Genomic DNA, 20,574 nt, shown 5'->3' on the forward strand with positions numbered 1-20,574 from the left:
GGTGGAAGAAAAATGTGAATGACACCAGACACAGACTAATGGATGAAGTCTGACTAAAACACCCCTATAAAACCATAAGTTTAGTAACTTCAAAAGGTCTTGGCTAACATAGACCTAAAAAAGTAAAGCATTGGCTGCAAGCCTCAAGAAAGGAAGAAGGAGAAAGGAATGAAAGAAAAAGAAACAAAGAAGGAAAGAAGAGAAGACACAAAGAAAGATAGAAAGAAAGAAAGACAACAGAAAGAAAGAAAACAAAAGAAAGAGAGAACGAAAGCGAAGAAAAGGAAGAGAGAAGGAAAGCAAAGGGAAGAAAGAAAAAGAAAGAAGAAAAGGAAAGAAAAAAGAAAGAAGGAAAGAGAGAGAGAAAGAAAGAAATAAGGCAAGAATGAACAATAGCAAGCAAGAAAGAAAGCAGGAAAGAAGAGAAGAAAGAAAGAGAAAGAAAGAAAGGAGAAAGAGAGGAGTAAGGAGAGAAAAGGAAAGGAAAGAGAAGAGGGACGGCTTCCGGTGAAAATAATAATCCCCTAGAGAATTGTCAATGTAAAAAAAACCCAAATTGCCCCCTCCCTCAGCAAAGGCTTCATTTTAGGGAAAAAGAAAAGCAAACAATACGTGACCTTTGAGGAGTGTTTCTGCCTTCAGGACCCTGTCCAAAACTGCACAATCAAAGTACTGGCATCTAAATATTAAACCATTTCAGAGCTGCCTATGGCACAGCTGCCTATCGCACAGATGAGGTCCAATGTATCAAACATGCAATACCAAAGATGTAAGCATCATTGTTTTATACAGTATTAAGGATTGGGATTTGCATAATTATGACAGCTCCCAATTTTACCAGAGAAAGGAACTGTGGACTGGCACATGAAGTAATTTCCCCAAGATGACACAAAGTGTTTAAATCAGAGTGGCTGAGATTAAAACTTAGGATGCTTGGATCTGACGGTAACGTTAATCGCATCACTCAACAAATACTCCAACTTGATTTCACTTTTGAGGGCTGTGCTTTAATTCAGAAAGGAAGTAGAATGCTATCCAGTCTATATATTACCTCATATTGATTCAAACCACTATATAACTAACCAGCATCAATAGGGGCCTACATTCAAAGTATAAACATCTCTCACACCCTGGACTAGATGATCTCTCCACTGTGGTTTGTAGGCAAAGTTATACATGATGTGTGATTATTCTGTTACCAAGATAAAAGAGCGTTGGTCCACTGGGGTCTGTTTCATTGACCCTGAGGGAGAGTGAGGTGGCCCCCTTTTATAATAGGTAAGCACGATCTTGATAGGAAACCTATGGGACGGCTCTCCTGGAACTTATTAACTTTTGCTGTAAATTATAAATTCTCGAATCTCCTATTTGACTGGACAGCAGAGAATATGATTTTTTTTATGTGAAAAGGTGTTTCCAAATTAGAGGCCCTACTACACATAATCATCTCACATTGGCTGCTCTGGTCGATAAGACGGTGTACTAGGGCTACTCCCCAGTCCCTTAGTTCTGTAGGATTCCCAGTTACTACACAGCCTTAATAAGGTCAATAGACACTTATTAAAATGAAAGTGAAATACTAGGGACTTTGATGAAGGGCACCCTTCATTCACAACAGCTCTTTAGTAAGACACTGTATTAGAACTGCACAACCTACAGAATTAGTTCTTGATAGGATAGGGTTATCTTTAACTTGTTAGGTAGGTGCTCTCTTCAAAGAAGGACTCCAGTAAGATTTTGGGTATATCTTCGAGACCAACTCTGGTATCCAGTCTTATTAAAGTTGACAATTCGTTCAATACATTAGCATTGAAAGATGCCGCTAGGTTAAACTCTTTGATGACCATCGTCCACCATAAATCCTGTACCCACAGAAACGTGTCCACCAAATTCTGTCTCATGAGCATGTAGGAACACACATGCTCAGAAAATTGTATGCCTACATGTGTCATATTATATCGAGTATCCACTATATGGGGATTCCACTCTGACTTACTCTGGAAAAGTTAAGTTGGGCATCATGCAATGTCCTAGTTGAACGTATTTCCAAAAAATTCTCACTCTGTAAAACAAATTTAGAACAAATGGAGTCACTAGTGGCAAAGGAGGCCTCTTTGTTGCTGTGTTTCAAGAGCTACACAACTTAAGAACCTGTCTTTCCCAAAGACAAGTCAACTGGTTATTCAGCCAGATTGCGGAGGAAGCTGTGAGGCAAATGTTTACCCCCACCCCAGCTCATTGACTACCCTCCATATTTCTTTTAAATGCTCATATATCATGTTAGACCTAATTAAGAGTCTTAGATTACTTGATCCATTGCAGTTTGAGAAAAGAACTCGGGGGAACATCTGCATTGGTCTTTGTGGACCCATGTAATTACTAGTAAGTGTTGTACCATCCTGTATGCCCACATGAACAGTTTAATATTGGGAACTGTTAGGTCTCTCCTGTGTTGATTAAGCATGACAATGCTTGGGGTTTGCTTTGGTCCATCACCCAACCACAAGAGGCCACTGAGCAGTGAAGACATTTTCGTCAAATATTGGGTGTCGCAGTGGAGGATAATGTTAAGCAGATAGTTTATCTGCAGGCATCCGCCCATTTCTGAGAGTGTTAAACTTCCCATCAGTGATATGACACAGGTAGCTATTACAGGCTTCGAAAAAAATATTTAAAATATTATCAGACCTGCAGGTCTGGTAACATATGTAATGAATTCAACACCACAGTAAAGCATGTGACCCAAGAACTGAAAATAATTTATATTCAATTGAGGAAAAATGAAAATACCTGCCTAGCTTTCTAGTGGTGAACCCCACGCTTAAAGTAATATCGGATGAATATCGTGGGGACCATCTTTTTCATAAAAAATGGGTACAGAATTTCACAAAATACATTATACTCTATTTTGTAAAAAAAAGAAAAATAACTCCTTTGATGACAACACAGAGTTCAGTGTTTGTTCAGGATTGAATACAAGACACAGCGGGATCCCGGAGATTGACTGTGCCACACCGGCAGAGATTTTGAGAGCAGTCTGATGGGGAGGTTAATAACAGTCCCACACTAGACTTGAACTAAACTTGCAAACATGACAGCAGCATATAAAAAAACACTCTCACCCCACTGAAAAAAAACTTGATAGTGCGAAGACGTGCCTTTTCGCAAGACCTTTATTATTATTTAAGATCTTCCAATGTCATGTGGTCACATTAGGCCCAGACAGGAACAACACCATTTTACATGTTCATGTTTAAACTTCACATCTTTTTTGAACGTTGACACTTGACTTTTCTCTTGCGTGCTTGTTCTGATAATGTTCCATGAAATAGCTTTGCTAACATTTACACATCTTCGTAGGCCCATTATCAAAGTCTTGAATATTCTACATGAAAGCTAAAGTTCACTGTGCAAAATGTTATTTATTATTGTTCGCTCAGCAACAGCTTTGTCCGTGTGGGTATATAATAGCAGCCTGACTGGTACTTCGACATGGCAACATGGGTGATGTTTATTTTATAAACGACATCACTCCTTTGTTTAGTTACAGTAGAATTTGACTGGCACTCTTGAGATCACCCCATGGCAGGATTCCAGCCCAGCTGCTTCCTGTTCACCTACTGCGAGGGATTATGCCCAGGTCTCCACCAATGCCTTATTTATAAGTAAGAGGTGAATCAGTAACCCTTTGTATATTCGGTAAATCATTTCTTTTTTTTTTTTTTTGTGAACCTTTATTCATCTTGCAATCAATTACAGGTACGGGCCTACAACCTTCACGGCCGGCCACGAAACAGGGTAAAAATGCAGCAGTCAATACGAAGAATCAGAGCAATGCATAAGCCGGAGAGATATATATACCAGGAGACACCATACAGGCATACGGTCAGGTCCGAAGTCAGGATTACAGAGGTTAATTTTTGATGTAGGGAACTAAAGAAATGCCATACAATCACTCGTGGTCCTAAAACACAGTACGCAGATCAGGATATCCACAATTAACATAAATATCGACGAAGTATTGGGGATATGGCACACAAATCAGGAGATACATTAGCACAAATCCGATGGAGAGCAATCCCCGATCCCACCCCTCAAGCAATACACGTCACAGGAACCACGAACAAGACGACACAATAGAAAAGACATAGACTAAAGGGCCATGGAAACAAAAACCGAACAAACCCCACCCCCCTACCCCCACCCTGCACACCAGCGGAAGACCAAGGCCTACCCCCCCAGCCGCGTGCCTGTCGCCCTAATGGAACCCGAAATTTAGAAAGAGAAGAGAGAAACAAAGAATATGGAAGGAGGAGGGCCCTCATAATCGCCACCCGGCCCGCCCATCACCCCTACACATAGAGAAAGGCCAACAGCAAAATGGAGGATTGCGGAGAGCGTCAAGTACCAATCACATCGAAAATACACCCCCAGTACCACCACACCCAAAGCACCATCAGTTAACGTGAGGGCCGCCGGAATCTAAAGTGCATCACCCCTGGCCTCGTCTAACAACGGAGCCACCCAACATACCCTTACCAAGCAAATTACAGTACTTTCTGAGGGATCTGAAGGATCCAAGCGAAGCAGTCCCAAGTAATACCAAAAAAGGGGGTAGCAACTCGAGTCCATCCAGTTGTATGCAACTACAGTCCAAGGGCGGAAGTAGCACTCCCGCAGGTGTCACAAAGCCCAAACACAGTAGTACCATCCATGAAGGAGAATTATCACTGTCCGGCGAGTGCCGCGGTGTTACTGAGGCTACCCAAGTAGAAGAGCAACAGTGCGTCCCCCGGCTCAGGTTAGGCATGTGTCCCCAAGAAGCATTCTCGTGTGCATCCGCACTGTCCAGGGGGGGCAAAGCAACCAGGTCTCTCGGCAATTCCCGGAATCCAGGCGGGGCCAAAGTCCTCCCCAAGGAAGTAGAAACGGGCCCAGAGGCACTACAGTGAAATCGGACTGCGTCCTCACAGGGCAGCGAAGCAGCAATGGCGGCCATTTTTCGATCCAGGCCCCTGACGTTGCAGATCAGGGACTCACGTAGATCCATTGAGGCGGCCAGGACTTCCTTGGGTGTGGGCTCCATTGTGCGTCGCCAGCATCCCATCACCATGTTTACAGCAACCATCCGATCGGGACATGGACCATGTTGAGGGGTGTCAGCCGCCATCTTCGACAGTTCGGCCCCGTGCCTCCGCACCTCACAGCGAGGACCGGCCCCAGCCCAGGGCGCCGCTAAATGTACGCCCGGAACATAAAGTGATGATGCGGGTTCCCCAGGGAGAGCCACCAAAAGGCTAAACAAAAGACCCTGCCGCTCCCTGGGGGCTGCCCGCCTGTCTCGGGGGCGATCCTGGTTGCGTCCGGGCACGGAGTCCGAAGAGGGGGGCCAGGAGCCACGCACCCCCCTCGACTCCAGTATGCCCCACGGGCCCCCAAGGCTCTTTAACAAGGGACCTGGCTGATGCTGCCTTCAGCGGCAATCCAAGACAACGGCACCCGCCGACCGACTCCACACCACCAGAGGCGGCCGCTGTGGTTGCGATCGCCACCGGCCGCCCGTTGCAATCGACACCCCGGCTTCGTCACTGCACGGGCCGCTGCGCGATGGGTGGGGAATTCTCCGGTTTCACAGCACGCCGGAATCTCAGGAGCAGGCGGTAAGTGAGCGCTCACCTTCTAATATCCATTATGCCTTTTTTGGCCAGAACGAACAACAGGATAGGCATGCAGGGAGAAAGGGCTCACGGAGCCGAGCGGCTAAGCGGCCATTTCGGATGCAGGCTTGGCTCTTTCTGGGTAAATCATTTCTTGAGCATGCTAAAGAAACATAAGTCTGCTCATACTACTTAATAAATTATTCAAACAATACCAAAGAAAATGCAACAGACCAAATTCTAAAAGCACATGCAATTTATTTTCATGTACGAGTTACTATACACTATACATTTAGTATATCCATGTACGGGTTGCTCCAGGGGAAACGTGCGTAAAAGAAAGTGCTCTAGTGTGAAGTGGTGAGGAAAAGGAAAAGTTTCAAAGTGGTGACATAAAGAAAAACGGTGGTACACTTTTTAGAAAGGGCGGACAGGTTGTAAATCACCGTCCTTTTTGGGCCTGGCCACATTGGCAGTTTTACGCAGTATCTAAACACAATTTTATACACAGAAATACATTCCCATGTGGCACATTGGGTATGGAGGTAGGGGTCCAGACCATGTGTTAAGGGGGCGTCGACGTTTCGACCCGTCTTGGGGCCATAAGGGTAAGTTAGACCTTGGCTATGCGGGTCTTCGTCAGGACGAAGTGGGGCAACCCAGGATAGGGTGAAGGGACTTCAGAGTACCCCCCTTAAAGATTCGCGGGATGCGTTGAATCCAATTCTTAACGATAGAGGTTCATGACTACCTGTGAATGTGCTGAAAGAAGCAGGGTTGGTTTGTGTGTTTGATTTTCAGATATGCCAAACGATCAATCTGAGCGGGGGATGGAGGTTGGTCCGTAGTATTGGGACAATCCTCATTAAAGCAGGAATTTAATTCCAAGGCTTAAGCTGCATCAAGTCAGTGTCTCAGTGCCAGCGCACTGAGGCTGTTACAAAGGCCAGTGCTCCAAACGCGAAAGCTTTACATTCAAGATGGACACAATGGGCCAACTCGCTCATAGCAACAGTTGTACATTACAAAATTGACTCTGTACTACAAACACAAGCATATCTACAATATGAACATGAATATCCTCTGCCCAATTAAGTCATGCTTCTAGATCAGTAGGATTACATCATCTACACTGATGGTTCTGCTCCACCTGCTGCCATAGGATCAAAGCACCAATTCTCTGGTGCATGCACAGCAGTAAAGGGTAGAATGCAGGATGCAGAATTCCACCCTCATTAAACCTACACCCAGTCACTTGGTGATTGTACAGTTGGCTGAACTGAAAGCTCTAATTCTGGCACTTGAGAATACGGATCCTGGAATACCCACATTCATTGTGTGTGATTCTTATTATTGTGTCCAGTCTTACACTGAGACTTACACTACTTGAGCCACAACAGATTCAGAGATTCTAAAGTGTACACAATATAGCACAAGGTGCTTTGGGGATAAGTGGTCAAACTAAAATCAGGTTTGCCAAAGACTCATGTGATTCACACACAGAGTCATCAGCGTGTAGGAATACACTTTGCAGGGAATTTAATAACTGACAAATCCGCAAAAACTGGGCAAGCTGTTGAAGTCACTGCAATTACTCATTCTAGTATGAGGCTAAATGTAGACATCATGACGGCTGTCAACGCTACGCACAATGGTACGCTCTTGCCAAAAGGATTTCCAGCTAAATACTTCTACCAGTCAAGGGTGCAAAACATTCCATTTGCTCATATTCCCGGAGTGGGGGATACAGTAATACCTAAGTTAGATCGCATTTTAGGATTGATCTTAGTACCTCATGAGAGCCTACCATATGCCCATACAGGGGAGGCAGCTACAATTTCACTATTACAGTAAAGCTACTGGTGACCACGTTGATGCAAAAAGACCTAGAACTTTTTCCTTAAATGTAAGATCTGCTAGTAGATGAAAGTTTTCCACCATAGCACGCCCATCACAGACACTTCTATAGATCACAGACAAGCCTCTGGCTTGTGTTTATTTGGACCACTGCAGACCCTTACATTGAGATGGGTCCTACAAATACATCATGGTAGCAGTGGTTTCTGCTCTAGATTCCTATGGGTATGGCGACAGTGATCGGCTGACTCTTGAACAGTTATAAAAGACTTGCAAGTCTTTATCGGTACATATGCAGTAGCCACATTCCATTAAGACCATTGTCTGATGTTCAACTGTAGAGATTACGGAGACACCATGGGAAAATTGTATGTGACTGTGCAGTACATCTCCCCCTATTATCCTGAGGGAAATGCGATAGTGTAGAGATGAAGAACCAGAATGAAAGCAGTCTTGAACAGCTAGGGTACTAGGTTCAGGTCGCAGTTGGGTCCGCCACCTATATGGGGTCCAGAGGGCCATAAATAATCTGCCTAGAAAATTCCTAGGTGCTCAGACTCCCTCTGAGATCCTGTTCAGGGTTATGATGTGTGTTCCAGACCTTGACCGTCCCAGTACAGTGATGGCAGAAACACCTTTTGATACCAGCAAACGTTTGGATGTCTTACAAGAACTGAAAGACTTCCCAGACTCTCAGAGCAATGTCCAACAGAAACGTTCCGCCACTGGTGAAGTGAAGGAAGCACCAGCAACTCCTGGTTGGAATCCAAAGATTGGTGATCTGATCAGGGAGAAAGTTGTAGACAAGAAGGAATTAGGCCCATCCTACTGAGTGCCTGAACCTGTTGTTGCTGTTGAAGGTGCCAGAACTGTACTTTTACCACCCCTTGCTACCAGCAAGCACAAACGATTTGTGTCAATCGATCTCATCAAACCACATTATGTGGTCAGTTCTACACAGAAGGAGAAAAGGTCTCCTGGGTAGTTAAATGTCTCCTCTCACTACCCTACAAGAGGTCCAGTTAGAAGCTTTAACCAACGATGAAGCTTCTTCTCCCCGGCTAAGGACAGCTAACACTGAAGTATCACTTCTTCCTGTTATATCAACAAATATCATACAATCATCATGTACGGAAACAAAGATTTAAATTCTGCAAACAGACAATGATGGTGTTCTGCCATTAGAGTCATCACCCAGTTGTAAGCAGCTCCACCAGTCTCCCAACTTTGGCTACTTTATCCTGAGGCTACTTTATCGACTTTGATGACTTCTCTTCGCATTTATCAGACCCAGATCCAACTCCACAAAGGGGACCGCGTGAATTTTACATTTGGCTCAAAAAGACATACTTTATCCCACCTTGGATATACATTTGGATGACAATTTCAGTACTTTTCCTCTTCATCTGGATTGGTTTTGTGACACTATTTCCCAGAACGCTCTGGTGTTGAACTGGTAAGAAAGGTTTGGAAACCCCATTCTTCATCACACTAAGTGTAAGGAGACCTTTCCCTGGTAAACATTTCAGCTGTTCCGGTTCCTGATGGAATTGTTTGGGATAAGGTATCCAATGATATATTTATACTGACTGAAACTCTACAAATATCTTATGTCTTTTAATTATGTTATCACTCTTGGTACTATCTCTGATGATTGGGGCATTAACACAGTGCATGAAATGCTTGATGATATAGAGCACTGCATGGTATTTAATAGTGAAGAAAAGTATGATGGTACATTTGATTATAAAGAAATATTCTGTTTTCACCATTATGGTCACCATTATTTCATAAAGCAAATACTGCACATGCAGTATTTGATAACGCACAATGGGAATACAGTCCTACACCACCACACCACCACAGGGTAGGTTAAAAACATTTGCATAAAAATCTGCATATTTTCTGGGCACAATCCAGCTGACAAAGAGTCATATTATTTATTATTATAACCTCATACCTTCACAGGAATAGAAAACTATGCTCACTGATACCAAATTGGTTTATTTAGCATCTTTTATTTCCCAGTTGTCGAAACAAAGGTTTGACTTTTGAAACGACAATGTAGATTTAAAATCTATATTGGGAACGAGAGATTGCTGGGTTCAGGGGAATGAGGCTTTATTTAGAGCATGACTTATACCACAAGATTTTCCTGAATAAAACTATGCAGTAGACGCCCTGTCTTGGCCAAGATAAAGGATCTTAATAAACTAAACATTCCCACATTTGCATGTTTTGTGAATTTACAGCAATTCACAAATTACACAGAGGAACACGTTTGACAACATGCTTAGAAATGAGACGTACAATTCTTCATGTTCCACTCAAGAGAGATGGTTAGTGTGGCTGTTAGATACTAAGGGATGTAAGGCAAGTTTTCTTGACAACACAAAAGGGTAAAGGATAAATAGGACAGACCCACATTACGTGCAGACAGAATATGCAGCAGTGGTCACAACATACAGCGATGGAAAGTTGTGCTTAGATTGGCTAAAACATTCAACGTTGTCTGAGGGGAAACAGTACCGGTCTCTTCTTTCTGATGGCATGGTCCCCGAAAGCAACCTCACAAGCACTTTCTGTGTGCCAAATACAATGAAGTGTGGAAGGTTTCACAGCAGGAAGCTGCTGAGAGACTGCGTGAGATTGACAGAGCAAATCTAGATACGGCTCTAGCAGAAGTAGACAATGGTATGGCCACCTTATCCACTAGGCTATATTCCAGTGGCGGCTCCTCCGTTACGGTGGAGTAGCATCGTACCCCTGCCAGCAGATATAAACTTGAACAATAAAATGATAATAAATCAGTTTGATTATCTTTTTTTCTTCTTTACCAAGCCAAGTCTCGGGGCGACGCCATCCTGATGACAGCACTGCAGCAGGGGGAGGAGAAGTGGTGGGCACTACTGCAAGTGTGCATGTTGGGTTGGCCAGCTGTTTTAGGACGGACATACCGACATGAGCACTGAGATCTCTCTAACCCAAGATGTGTTGCTGGGTGGAAAACAGCAGTCCTAATGGGAGCGCAAAACCAGCCCGCTCAGTCCAATCCCAGCTTTCATGCTTATAATACGAATATGCAGAACAAGTCTGGATGGGCCACAGGTGAGTCCAGGAGCCTCAGCCTGTGCACTAGCAGTAGAATCAGAGGAGCAGAAGAGCAGCGAGTGGCAGATAAGTTCTCTTTTTGTTTGTTTTTTGTTATTGTCCCCACGTGCTTCCCGCCACTTGTCCCTCATACTAGCCACTACTGATATATTCTCTGGTAACATTGTGTTGTCTGCTATCAACATCATACAGAGTGACATGTCCTCTATGCAACATGAGACATCACAACTTAGGTGTATTATCCCACTGAGTTGGACTCTACAGGCATTACGTGCTGGTCACATTCCATGGACACACCTAAATGCCACTGGTTTGTTTTTACCATACAATCTGACAAAAGAACAGACCATTATGGGTAAGAAACATGCAACATACACTGTGTTATACATAGAAAAGGGCAAGCCAACCTCAAGATGTCAGAGATTTCAATGGCGGACAGATGTTAATATCATTCTGTAAAAGCAAAAGAGGCCAAGGCCGGGATAGTTTGCCTCATTCCGCAACATCCAAAAAAACAAAAAAGCTGTAGTAATACTGTGGGCAGATGAACTGTGCCACACTGATGCTTTATTTTTCTTATGAAGTGCCTCACAATGATATACTAAAATACCCAGTATATAGCAGTCATATGATGACTGTGTGGTGATTTATTGTGCAAAAAAAGAGTTTCCAACAGCCCAGAATTGTGAAGAAATATTGGTTCCATGAAACAGGTTTATAAATGCACCTGCATGGACAGTACAAGATGGTTTACCTTTTATCACAGCAGGTACTTGGGGGGCGATTTATTAAAGATTCACGCAATGCAGTGCAGCACGGCAAGCTGCTGTGTTGCATTATAAGAATGTGTGAAAGCTGAAAAGCATCATATTTAGTAAGATATGGTTCTCTTCAGCTCTCTCCATGAGCTGGTGCACTTGAGGCTGCCTTGTGCCAACGAAGACATCCTTGAACAGTTGTGCAAGGGTGCCTGTGTACTGGGACGAATTGTGTTTGTACAGGTATAGGTGCTCAGACATCTCTCTTCTGCTTCAGTGTGGCCTTGACCTCACCTTGCCCTTCTGAATTGTGTTGGTGTCTGACTCCTGCCATTTTTCCTGATAGCTGCCTGTTCCGCCCCCAACCTGGTAACTACTCTTTCTTTGTTTGTGTAATTCATTCTATTCACCCACAGTCTCTGTTTAACTGCTCCTTTTTGCATCCTTTGTTCTTCTCAACTGCCCCTTTTTGCATATTTTGCTCCTCTTACTGCTCCATTTTGCATCTTGGTTTCTTCCATTCGTTTTTGCCCCCAACTGACTCTGCTGAATACGTTTTCTCACCTTGCTGCTTCAACCTGACTTTCTCTCTCTCCCCATCAGTCTTTTCCACATTGACAGAGCCCGCCTATCTTCCCTGAGCTCCTCCCACTCTCCAAGGCCCTACTTAATTTAGGCAGCAGTGCAGCCATGCCACAAGTGCGCTGAAGACATGCCAAAGGTAAGCCTATCTTTCCCTTGACCAAGCCCTTCACCAGGAACTCTGGTCTAAAGGTCTCCAGCAGTTTCATTGCTGGAGAACTCAACCTCCTCAACCTTGGATGCCATCAAAAACACTGCTGCTGAGCTGCACCTCAGTCCACGGTGGGCCCCTTTGCCTGTTTGCACACACACTGCACATCTCATCAAGTCAGAACTCAAGGCCCGCATTCACACAACACCACATACCCACTCTGCGCAACAACACTCACTCACATGTATACTCCTAAAAACACGCTCACTCATGAAGCACTGCACCGAAATTTGGGAACTAATTGACTCCAACACACTGAGACCGCCTCTTCCTCGCTGAAACCTGGCTCAAACTCACTTCAGCACCAGACATTGCATTAGCCATCCCTACTTGATACAAAATCCTTCACCAAGACTTACCCCATAACCCAGGACATGCCATTATCCACATAGACGCCATCATGTGTACCTCTTACATTGACCCAGAAGCCACTTTTATGAAACACATGTACTTCATGCTTCAGACAGATAGTAAAATCACTATCAGTGGCACCCTCACCTCCCAGCCCACAGGACCTCGCACCCACTTCAGCAACCTCCTCACCAACCTCAAAGCACCCCTCACCATGGTCACCTAAGACTTCATACTCCTAGGCGACCTCAGCTTTCATCTCGACGACCCCACAGACTCCAACTCTACGGACTTGCTCAAAGACTACAGAACAGTGGCCTCACCAAGCTTGTACAAAGCCATACCTACATCATTGGAAACACCCTGGACCCTATCTTCTCCTCCAGTGAAAAGGTTAAAGTCATACATATCACTTAACTAACAAGATGGGATCACTCAATCATCCACTTCCACACCCACCCTACATTACATTACAGGAAGGAATACCTTCCTGCAAAATACTATTCAAAGAGGCATCTTCCTCTTTCTATGCGTGATGCAAAATGCATCACGCATACAAAAACGGAAATAACAAGGTGAAAAAATATGTTTCTCCTTGTTACACGTCTCTGTGGTAGGGGTACCAATTTCCTGCAATTTTAGCTTTACAAAACTTAGCAAATCCAGAATTGCGTAAAAACCATGGGTGGATGCATGGGGAACACCCATGATGCACCCATGGAAAGGCTACAACTAAGAAATGTGGCACAGTACACATTTCTGGAAAGTACATCAAGGCTAAAAAAGAAACATTTCCCCAATGCTTCGATGTCTGGGTCTAGAAAAATAAATCATCTCTCCTCGAATATTTAAGGGTATTTCATATGGATAAGTACAGAAAGAAAGGCACTTCTGGAAGCATGGACGAAGGGAAAGTATGAGTGGTTAGAATACCAGCACTTCCGAATTGCCTGTACTTTATTTCAACTCATTATTCTTTCTGCCACCGCCCTATGCTTCCCGTGACTGTATCGTATTTTCACAAGTTTTGTTTCGTCCCTGCTTTCGCCCCTCTTCCTCCTTCTTTCGCCCTCTCCTGCCTTGCACTCTCTTCTATGGGATCAAAGTTTAATGATGAAAAATAATTCCTGGTCCCCAGAAATGAGAGCTGGTGCCAACCACCTGTAACCACCAGCACAAATTAAGCAGTCTTTGCAGTACTATGAGCATCTGTACCCTGGGACACTGCTTTTTCCAGTATAGATACAACCAATTTGGCTCGTGAAAATATGTTTTGTGTTTTCGAAGTCTAGATTCCTGGCACTCAGGCAACACTCAAACTTCAGAGCCAGAATTTCTTCTTGCTGTCAATCCCAAGGCTGTAGCTTGGGCTGCTGCTCCTTCCTAGCTGAGCAAAAGATAACAACAGAAATGTAATTAGCTTGTTTATACAAGACAAGCGATCAGTCTGCGTCCTCCCACATATTGGCTCCCGTTGGCATCTTTTAAGCCTTTAGATCTTTTAGAATTTACTCTAATTTGTTCTCGTTAGTTCCTATCCCCACTTGCTAGTAAAAACACTTTTTCATTTTTAATAGTCCAAATAAGACAAGAAGAGGAGAGCTACTTTGACACAGTGAATTAAGGGCCCAAATTTGATCTCGGTCGGAAGGGCTCTGAATCGGATTTGGTTTTACCTAAACCGATCCGGAGCCCTTGTTTCCAACTGACTCGTTCCCAATTCAGAACGACCAAGTATGATGCCTGGAAACGCTTAGCATTGATCAAATCGTTTTCGGAAGGTAAAAGGAGAGATTGAGCCCTCCGGAGCTGAATCGTGCAGCTCTATGGAGTAGGTTTTCCAAGCAAGCAAGTACAATGAACGATTTGGATGGCCTTTACAATTCCTTTTTCCCGGATCGAAAAGGCTGCTGGAATCTGTCTTTGGGGGCCCGTAGCAGGCCCCCCAACACCCGGGCGCTTTGACTTGTGCCCGTGGGGGTACCCATGGGTCCCCCTTTCAGACCATGCACAGTGTGGCAGGCACCAAGGGGTGACTGCCACAGGGTGCACAGTGATCCCAAACCCCCCTTTTGTCAATGGGAGACTGTGTATGCATTCGGTACACAGGCTTCCATTGAAGTCAATAGGAGTCCAACCAAATCGTATCCGAAGGCATTCAAATGCACCGTACTTGTTCGGTCGGACTCCCTTGACACGAATCGCAAGGAAAGCATTCTGGACATGAGTCGTCCGGTTTGCTTTCAGAACGAGATCGGAATCAGGCCCTTAGTGTTTCCTCACCTAATAACGCTAGGCAAAATTCCCGTTTTTTTTCCTGGGGAGACCTTAAACAACCCCTCATGGGGAGACCAAATGAATTGCACTGCAATTCAACACTCTTTCTGCCGAGGTACTCACCTGGGTGTAGCACACCACCCATCCGCAAATGTGCTTCATTGCCTCATCAGTAGTATGAAGAACTAGTGAAATGCGATCACAATACAATGCATAACTTTTGACAACTGTGTCGTGATATTTTGTTGGATGAGAGAAGCTCCACACTCATCTATGCCCTGCAACAGAGTTTTCTGTAACTTCACTCCCCAAATTTTCAGCAGCATTTTGTCTTTAAAATATTGCAAAATTTGTGGAGGATTCTAAAATTGTCCCTCCTTGTGCTCCAGTGTGACATACCAGAACCACAGGGAAAAGCGTAGATCCTTTCCTAAAGAGGTAGATCAAATGGAGCCTGGCAAATGGGGCATCTGGGGAGGGCGATGGAGTACACATAGAAGTTAAACAGGTGTGGGTTTCTAACAGTGATACCCTCAACTGAGTATGCAACTCACAGGGCCATCTATAGGAATGCAAATGCCCTCTTATCTCTTCGCTCCATTAGGAAAAATTAAATGTCAGTGCTGTCACTTGAACTTTGATGAGAATACATCTCATCACATTAAATAACTGAAGACTCACCATCTAGAGTACATGATAGTTTATTACATGGAACAGACCATGTCCACTCCATGGCAGGGACCTATTTGTAGGGTATGTGACCTACCTAGGCGTGCCATATGAAGCCTAGGAGAGTCATTTAGAGTTTGGCAGTGTAGGACATCCGAAAAAAGTGTCCTCTTCACCTCTATTAGTCAGGCAGAGTTGTTGGGACTTGCTGCCCCTGGGGACCAAAAATGTGAGTTCCTGTCACCTCTCTTTCTCTCATCTGTTTCTCCCACGTTTCTTCTCTTCTTTCTAAACCCATATCCTATCTCCTCCTTACAATTGGCTCCCCTGCCCACTTCTCCGCCACAACCTCTCCTCCTTTTGTACCCTTAATTCTCTCCCTTCTATGTATATTCCATCTTCCTAGTTCTATTCCGCCACCTCTCTATCTGTCAGCTCTTTTTCCCTGAACACCCCCCCCCCCCATTCACCTCGACCCAAGATTCAGGGATCATATTCCCACAGTTTGGTGGAAGGTTCTGAATCCCTCATGGAGACATGTGCTAGAAGAACACACAGCCTGCAGTTGTGTGGGCACTTACACAAAGGTGAAGTAGAAGGGGAATGGCTAGCATGCTTTTATGAACAAGCCCCCCAAAACCTCGTGATTGGCCAGCGAGAGGAGCACACTCACTCATGGGTTTTGGTTATTGTGTAAAAAAAATACTGTAATGTTCTGAACCGCTGTTCTTAGGTCAGAACCTAAAAGATGAGTAAATGTGTCTCTGAAAACGGCCTCTTTACGAAAATATATAAAGCCATCCATGAAAGTAATGCTGGGAGGCCAAGGACAAGGTTGTGTTTCTCAGAAAGCTAGCAGGAGAAAGGGCAGGCTAAGATAAAGCTGCAGTGACCAGGCCTCAGCAGTCTTGTCCAACACCTAGAGATGACCAGGCTCCCATTACCAGAGGGACTTTAATTCTGGACGGCAATTTCGGACCAGGCAGTTTACGAGCTATACCCTTCTCGGAACTAACGGAATGAGGAGACACGTGAAAATTGGTGACTGACTCAATTTCCATATTTTACCCTGATGTCCGGTTCTTAGCAGGTGGATATTTGCCAGAAATATCAAAAACAGTACTTTTAACTAGAACCAGAATTCTCCCAAAATCTTTTCATAGATGCAAAGAGTGTCTGACTACATGTTTGGATTCCAGCAATATGTCCGACTGAGTCACAATGCCACTTATCACCTATGATAAAATACCAAGAAAATTATTTTCGAACTACAATGTGGTCCCTGCACTTACGCGTAAATAGTTATTAAGTTGTGCCTCTAAGGATTTGTTGATAATCTGTGTTATAAGTGTTAGGAAATGGCAATTTGACCCATATTGGACTAGAAACATTTGACAGCACAAGGTCTAGAATGATACTCTCTTGCCAACTCTTACTACAGCACTTACGTAGTCACCATCCTTTGGGACAAGGATGTTCATCTCAGACGACTTGGCACTCACAATCTCGCAGTCGATTGACTCCTCACTGAGGTATATATGGCAGCCATCTGTCTTATTAATAGAAATGGTTGGCACTTTCCCCATCACCTGGAACAAAATAAACAGGTGGAATTAAAATAATAAAAACAACACACTGGTACCCTCTGCTATCAATAACTGATGCATGTGAACATACTGGAGGAAACTCTTAAAATCCAGAGTTCCAGTACACTGATGGGATTCTGTACATCTGCAAACAATAGGTCGGGCTTGCATTTTGGTTTCTGACTAAGGGCCAGATGTATCAAAGGGTTTTACCCATTCTGTGTCTATGAGAAAATGTGTTCATACATATGGCCCTGAAACATTAATAAAAACCTGTTTAAGTGACGAAACAAAACAAAAAACAACTACTTTCTGTATACAATGCATACATGAGAGAAATACTTTAATGAAATTGTAATTGTATGTATATTACAACTCTGTGTATATTTTAAATAGTTCGTAAAAAATAGGGTTAGCAGACCTAAAGGGCTTATGTTCTGTTTCTGAATGTCTGCTGTGTCACTGATAAACAAAGATGGATCATTGTGCAGATTCGCAGGGTGCTTCAAAAGCCCTCCACTCTACCCCGAGTAAAGTTTGTTCACTTGTGTCATGCGACTCCTGTGACTTAGCCGTTTTTATCTGATTTCACCAAACTAGAACCCACAGGTGAGGCTGCGCAACACGCCTAGGATTGTTAAGGGTACATCAAGAACTCATCCATGGGCTGTCTTTGAATCTAATTTCTTAGTTGCAGAATATTATTTAGATTTGTGTGTATGATTAAGTATAAAAAATAGGGGTGATTTTTTATTTTCATATTTTTATGGTGGTTTGTATATGAATTATTGCTATTAAGAAAAACGATTTTTAAATATAGAAAAACTAAAGATGCATACTTACCAACACTGTTTGTATATTATAATTAGTGTGTAGAAGAATTGGAAAAAGATATTTGATTGTACTTTGTATTTTTAAATTGCCAGCATATGTCCTTTGTGTTTTTAAACATAACGCAATCTCTGATTTAGTATTGCAAAAAGGGAAACTATTTTCTTGTTTTAGTTCTGCCTACCCTGACCCTTTTGTTTAAGAGGAGTGACTCTCCTTTTGTTGAGGATTTGACTGGCATAACTTTGCAGGATCATACCATACTTCCAGGAATCCTTCAATTTTTTGGTTTCTATAAAGGGTATTAGTCTTTCATGTATTTTCCATAGTGCACTCCACTGCCTCAGAGTGCCACTACCTTGGAGGCACTACATCAACATTATCAGCACTGAATGCTACTACTCATGATGTGACCATATCTAATAAGGTTAGAGCAAGAGTGGGTATTAGAATGGGGTTTAGAGTAAGGGATAATATTAGCTTTACAGTTAGGGCATTGTTTGTGTTAGTGTAAGGATTACTGTTAGGTTTAGGGTTAAGGTGTAAGATTAGATTTATGGTTTGGGTAAGGTTATGTTTGAGGGTTTAGAGTTAGGTTAACTATTAGGGTTAGTAAATGTTAGACTGAGAGGATGGGGCTGAGTTGGGATGAGATTTGGAGTTGGGGTAAGGTCACATTTTAGGATATTGTGTTAGTCACAGGGTTGGGATCTTGTTAGGACATATAGGGCCTGATTTAGAGTCTGGATGGAGAAATGTTTGTTGGGATGGTGTAGGACGTTACCTCTGCCATACCCATGTTATTCTCCATGCTAAATTTAGAGATGACTGTTGGCACTATGATCATGTGGAAGAGGTGTGGTGCAGCGGCCAGGGTGCCTGACTCCAGACAACGGGGTTCACGGTTTGATCCCTGGTGCTGACGGCAGGTCAGCCCAACACCATGTGACTCTGGGCAATAGCACGCTTAATCTTCCTGAGGGACCCCAGTGCCGGGAAACCACTTTGGAGGTAGTTGTGCGCTTTACAAATTCAAGGTTATTATTATTATCTCTGCACATTGAAAGAAACCACAGTTAGAGTGGTTCCTTTCAATGCACTAAAACTTTGGTGAACGATAGCCGTCAGATTTGATGACCATCCACCAAACTTGTAACTTTTTTTTTTCATTTGTAAACTCCAAAATTGGAAGTTTGTTTACTTAAAAAAAGATAATGCCTTTCACACCCTGGAAGTTTCCTCCAGGGTTATTATTGTTTTTTCCTGTCCCTCACTTTTTCCATTTGGTGATGGACAAGAAAAGAAGAGCATTACATCATTCATCCTAAATAGGGCAGACAGTGTAATCTCATTCCGCGATGGCCCCTACTCGGTCAGGAGGTTAGAGGAAGTATTCCGTTAACAGAGCCAATGGGGGTCTGCATTAAATGAATACTTATGGTCTGCCCAACTCTAAATGAGGTGGGGGGGCATGAGATTGGAAGGCATGATAATGCGACATGTTTGCAAGGAAAAATCTTGTCTGCCAAACTCTAAATTGGGACCCTAAGTTTGAGCTTTCCAAATTAGTTGGAAATGGTAATTTTGATGTGATGCCTGCAATTTAGTGCCATTTTCACTAACAAAAATACAATTTTCCACTAGTCTGTGAACCATAAATGCACAGGTCCATGGTTAGCAACTTTCCTAAATGCCTACAATTTTTGGTACAGAACTACATCAATGAGTATCGACTGAAGAAGTTTGCCAGTGTTACTGCTGTACATCCCGAACCTCTCTTTGAGACATAATGTTGCTATTGCATGTCTAAATCTATTATACAGATAATGTACTATTACTGCATTACAAATTAAGGAATCCCATATTTGTAAAGCAGTGAAAATACACCACAAAATATTAAAACTGTGTGATCTTCACATTGGGAAAAACTGGTGGTAATTCCAGTGGCGGCTCCTCTGCTATGGCGGAGGAGCATCACACCCCCCTGCCAGCACTTTCAAAAGTGTGAAAAATAAAACATAAATAAAAAGAGTTTAAAACCCGTTTCCTTATTCCTTGTTCCGAGGTTTGGGGGTGGGGCCTGGGTGGTGATAGGCTGGGTTTGGAGAGAGCAGGCACAGGCTCCCAGTCTGTCCTGGAGCGCACATCATCGGCACTTAGGCCAATCCTGAAGCTGCTCTCATGATGAGAGCAGCTTCAGGATTGGCCGCAGGGCAGGCTGTGAGTCTGTGCCTGCCTGGCAGTGGAAAGGAGAGGTCAGCAGAAGAGCACAACTAGATCATTGAGGGTGCAGGTTAGGTATTTTTTTTTCATTTGTCTCTGTGGCCTTTCACGACCCACCCCCTCTTTCATATCCCCCCTCACCTGCTTCTTTTGTCAGGCACGAGCCACTCATGGATAATTCTAACACATTAATATGAAAATACCTGCAGAAATCCTATTTGTGCAAATAATTCATTTGTTAGGGACAGAACAGAACATTCTAAATTAGGGTAATTCCACATCTCCTGATGGCAATAAAAATGTACCACATATGGTCTTGGTCCTGATTAAGCATCCTTTTCCTTGAAACATTTCACTCTTATCATCCCCCATCATTTTTTTTATTAATTTTTTTTTCAAAAAATGATGACAAGGTTTACCTTTGATTTTGAATGGTTGCGCTATTGTTCTAAATAAACTCA

The 20,574-nt window shown here is 43.4% G+C and overlaps 1 protein-coding gene across 2 annotated transcripts in view; it reads right to left on the minus strand.

Moving 5' to 3' along the window:
• The window catches only part of CAP2 (cyclase associated actin cytoskeleton regulatory protein 2), a 438,235-nt gene that overhangs the window by 22,641 nt on the left and 395,020 nt on the right, over positions 1–20,574 (minus strand). For both annotated transcript variants that reach the window (XM_086965115.1, XM_086965116.1), the window contains exon 12: positions 16,922–17,062. In XM_086965115.1, coding sequence (XP_086821241.1) covers positions 16,922–17,062 — 141 coding nt within the window. The remainder of the gene's footprint in view (positions 1–16,921; positions 17,063–20,574) is intronic.

Source organism: Lissotriton vulgaris, chromosome 4_1, assembly GCF_964263255.1.
Source record: "Lissotriton vulgaris chromosome 4_1, aLisVul1.2, whole genome shotgun sequence".
Classification (NCBI taxonomy): Eukaryota; Metazoa; Chordata; class Amphibia; order Caudata; family Salamandridae; genus Lissotriton; species Lissotriton vulgaris.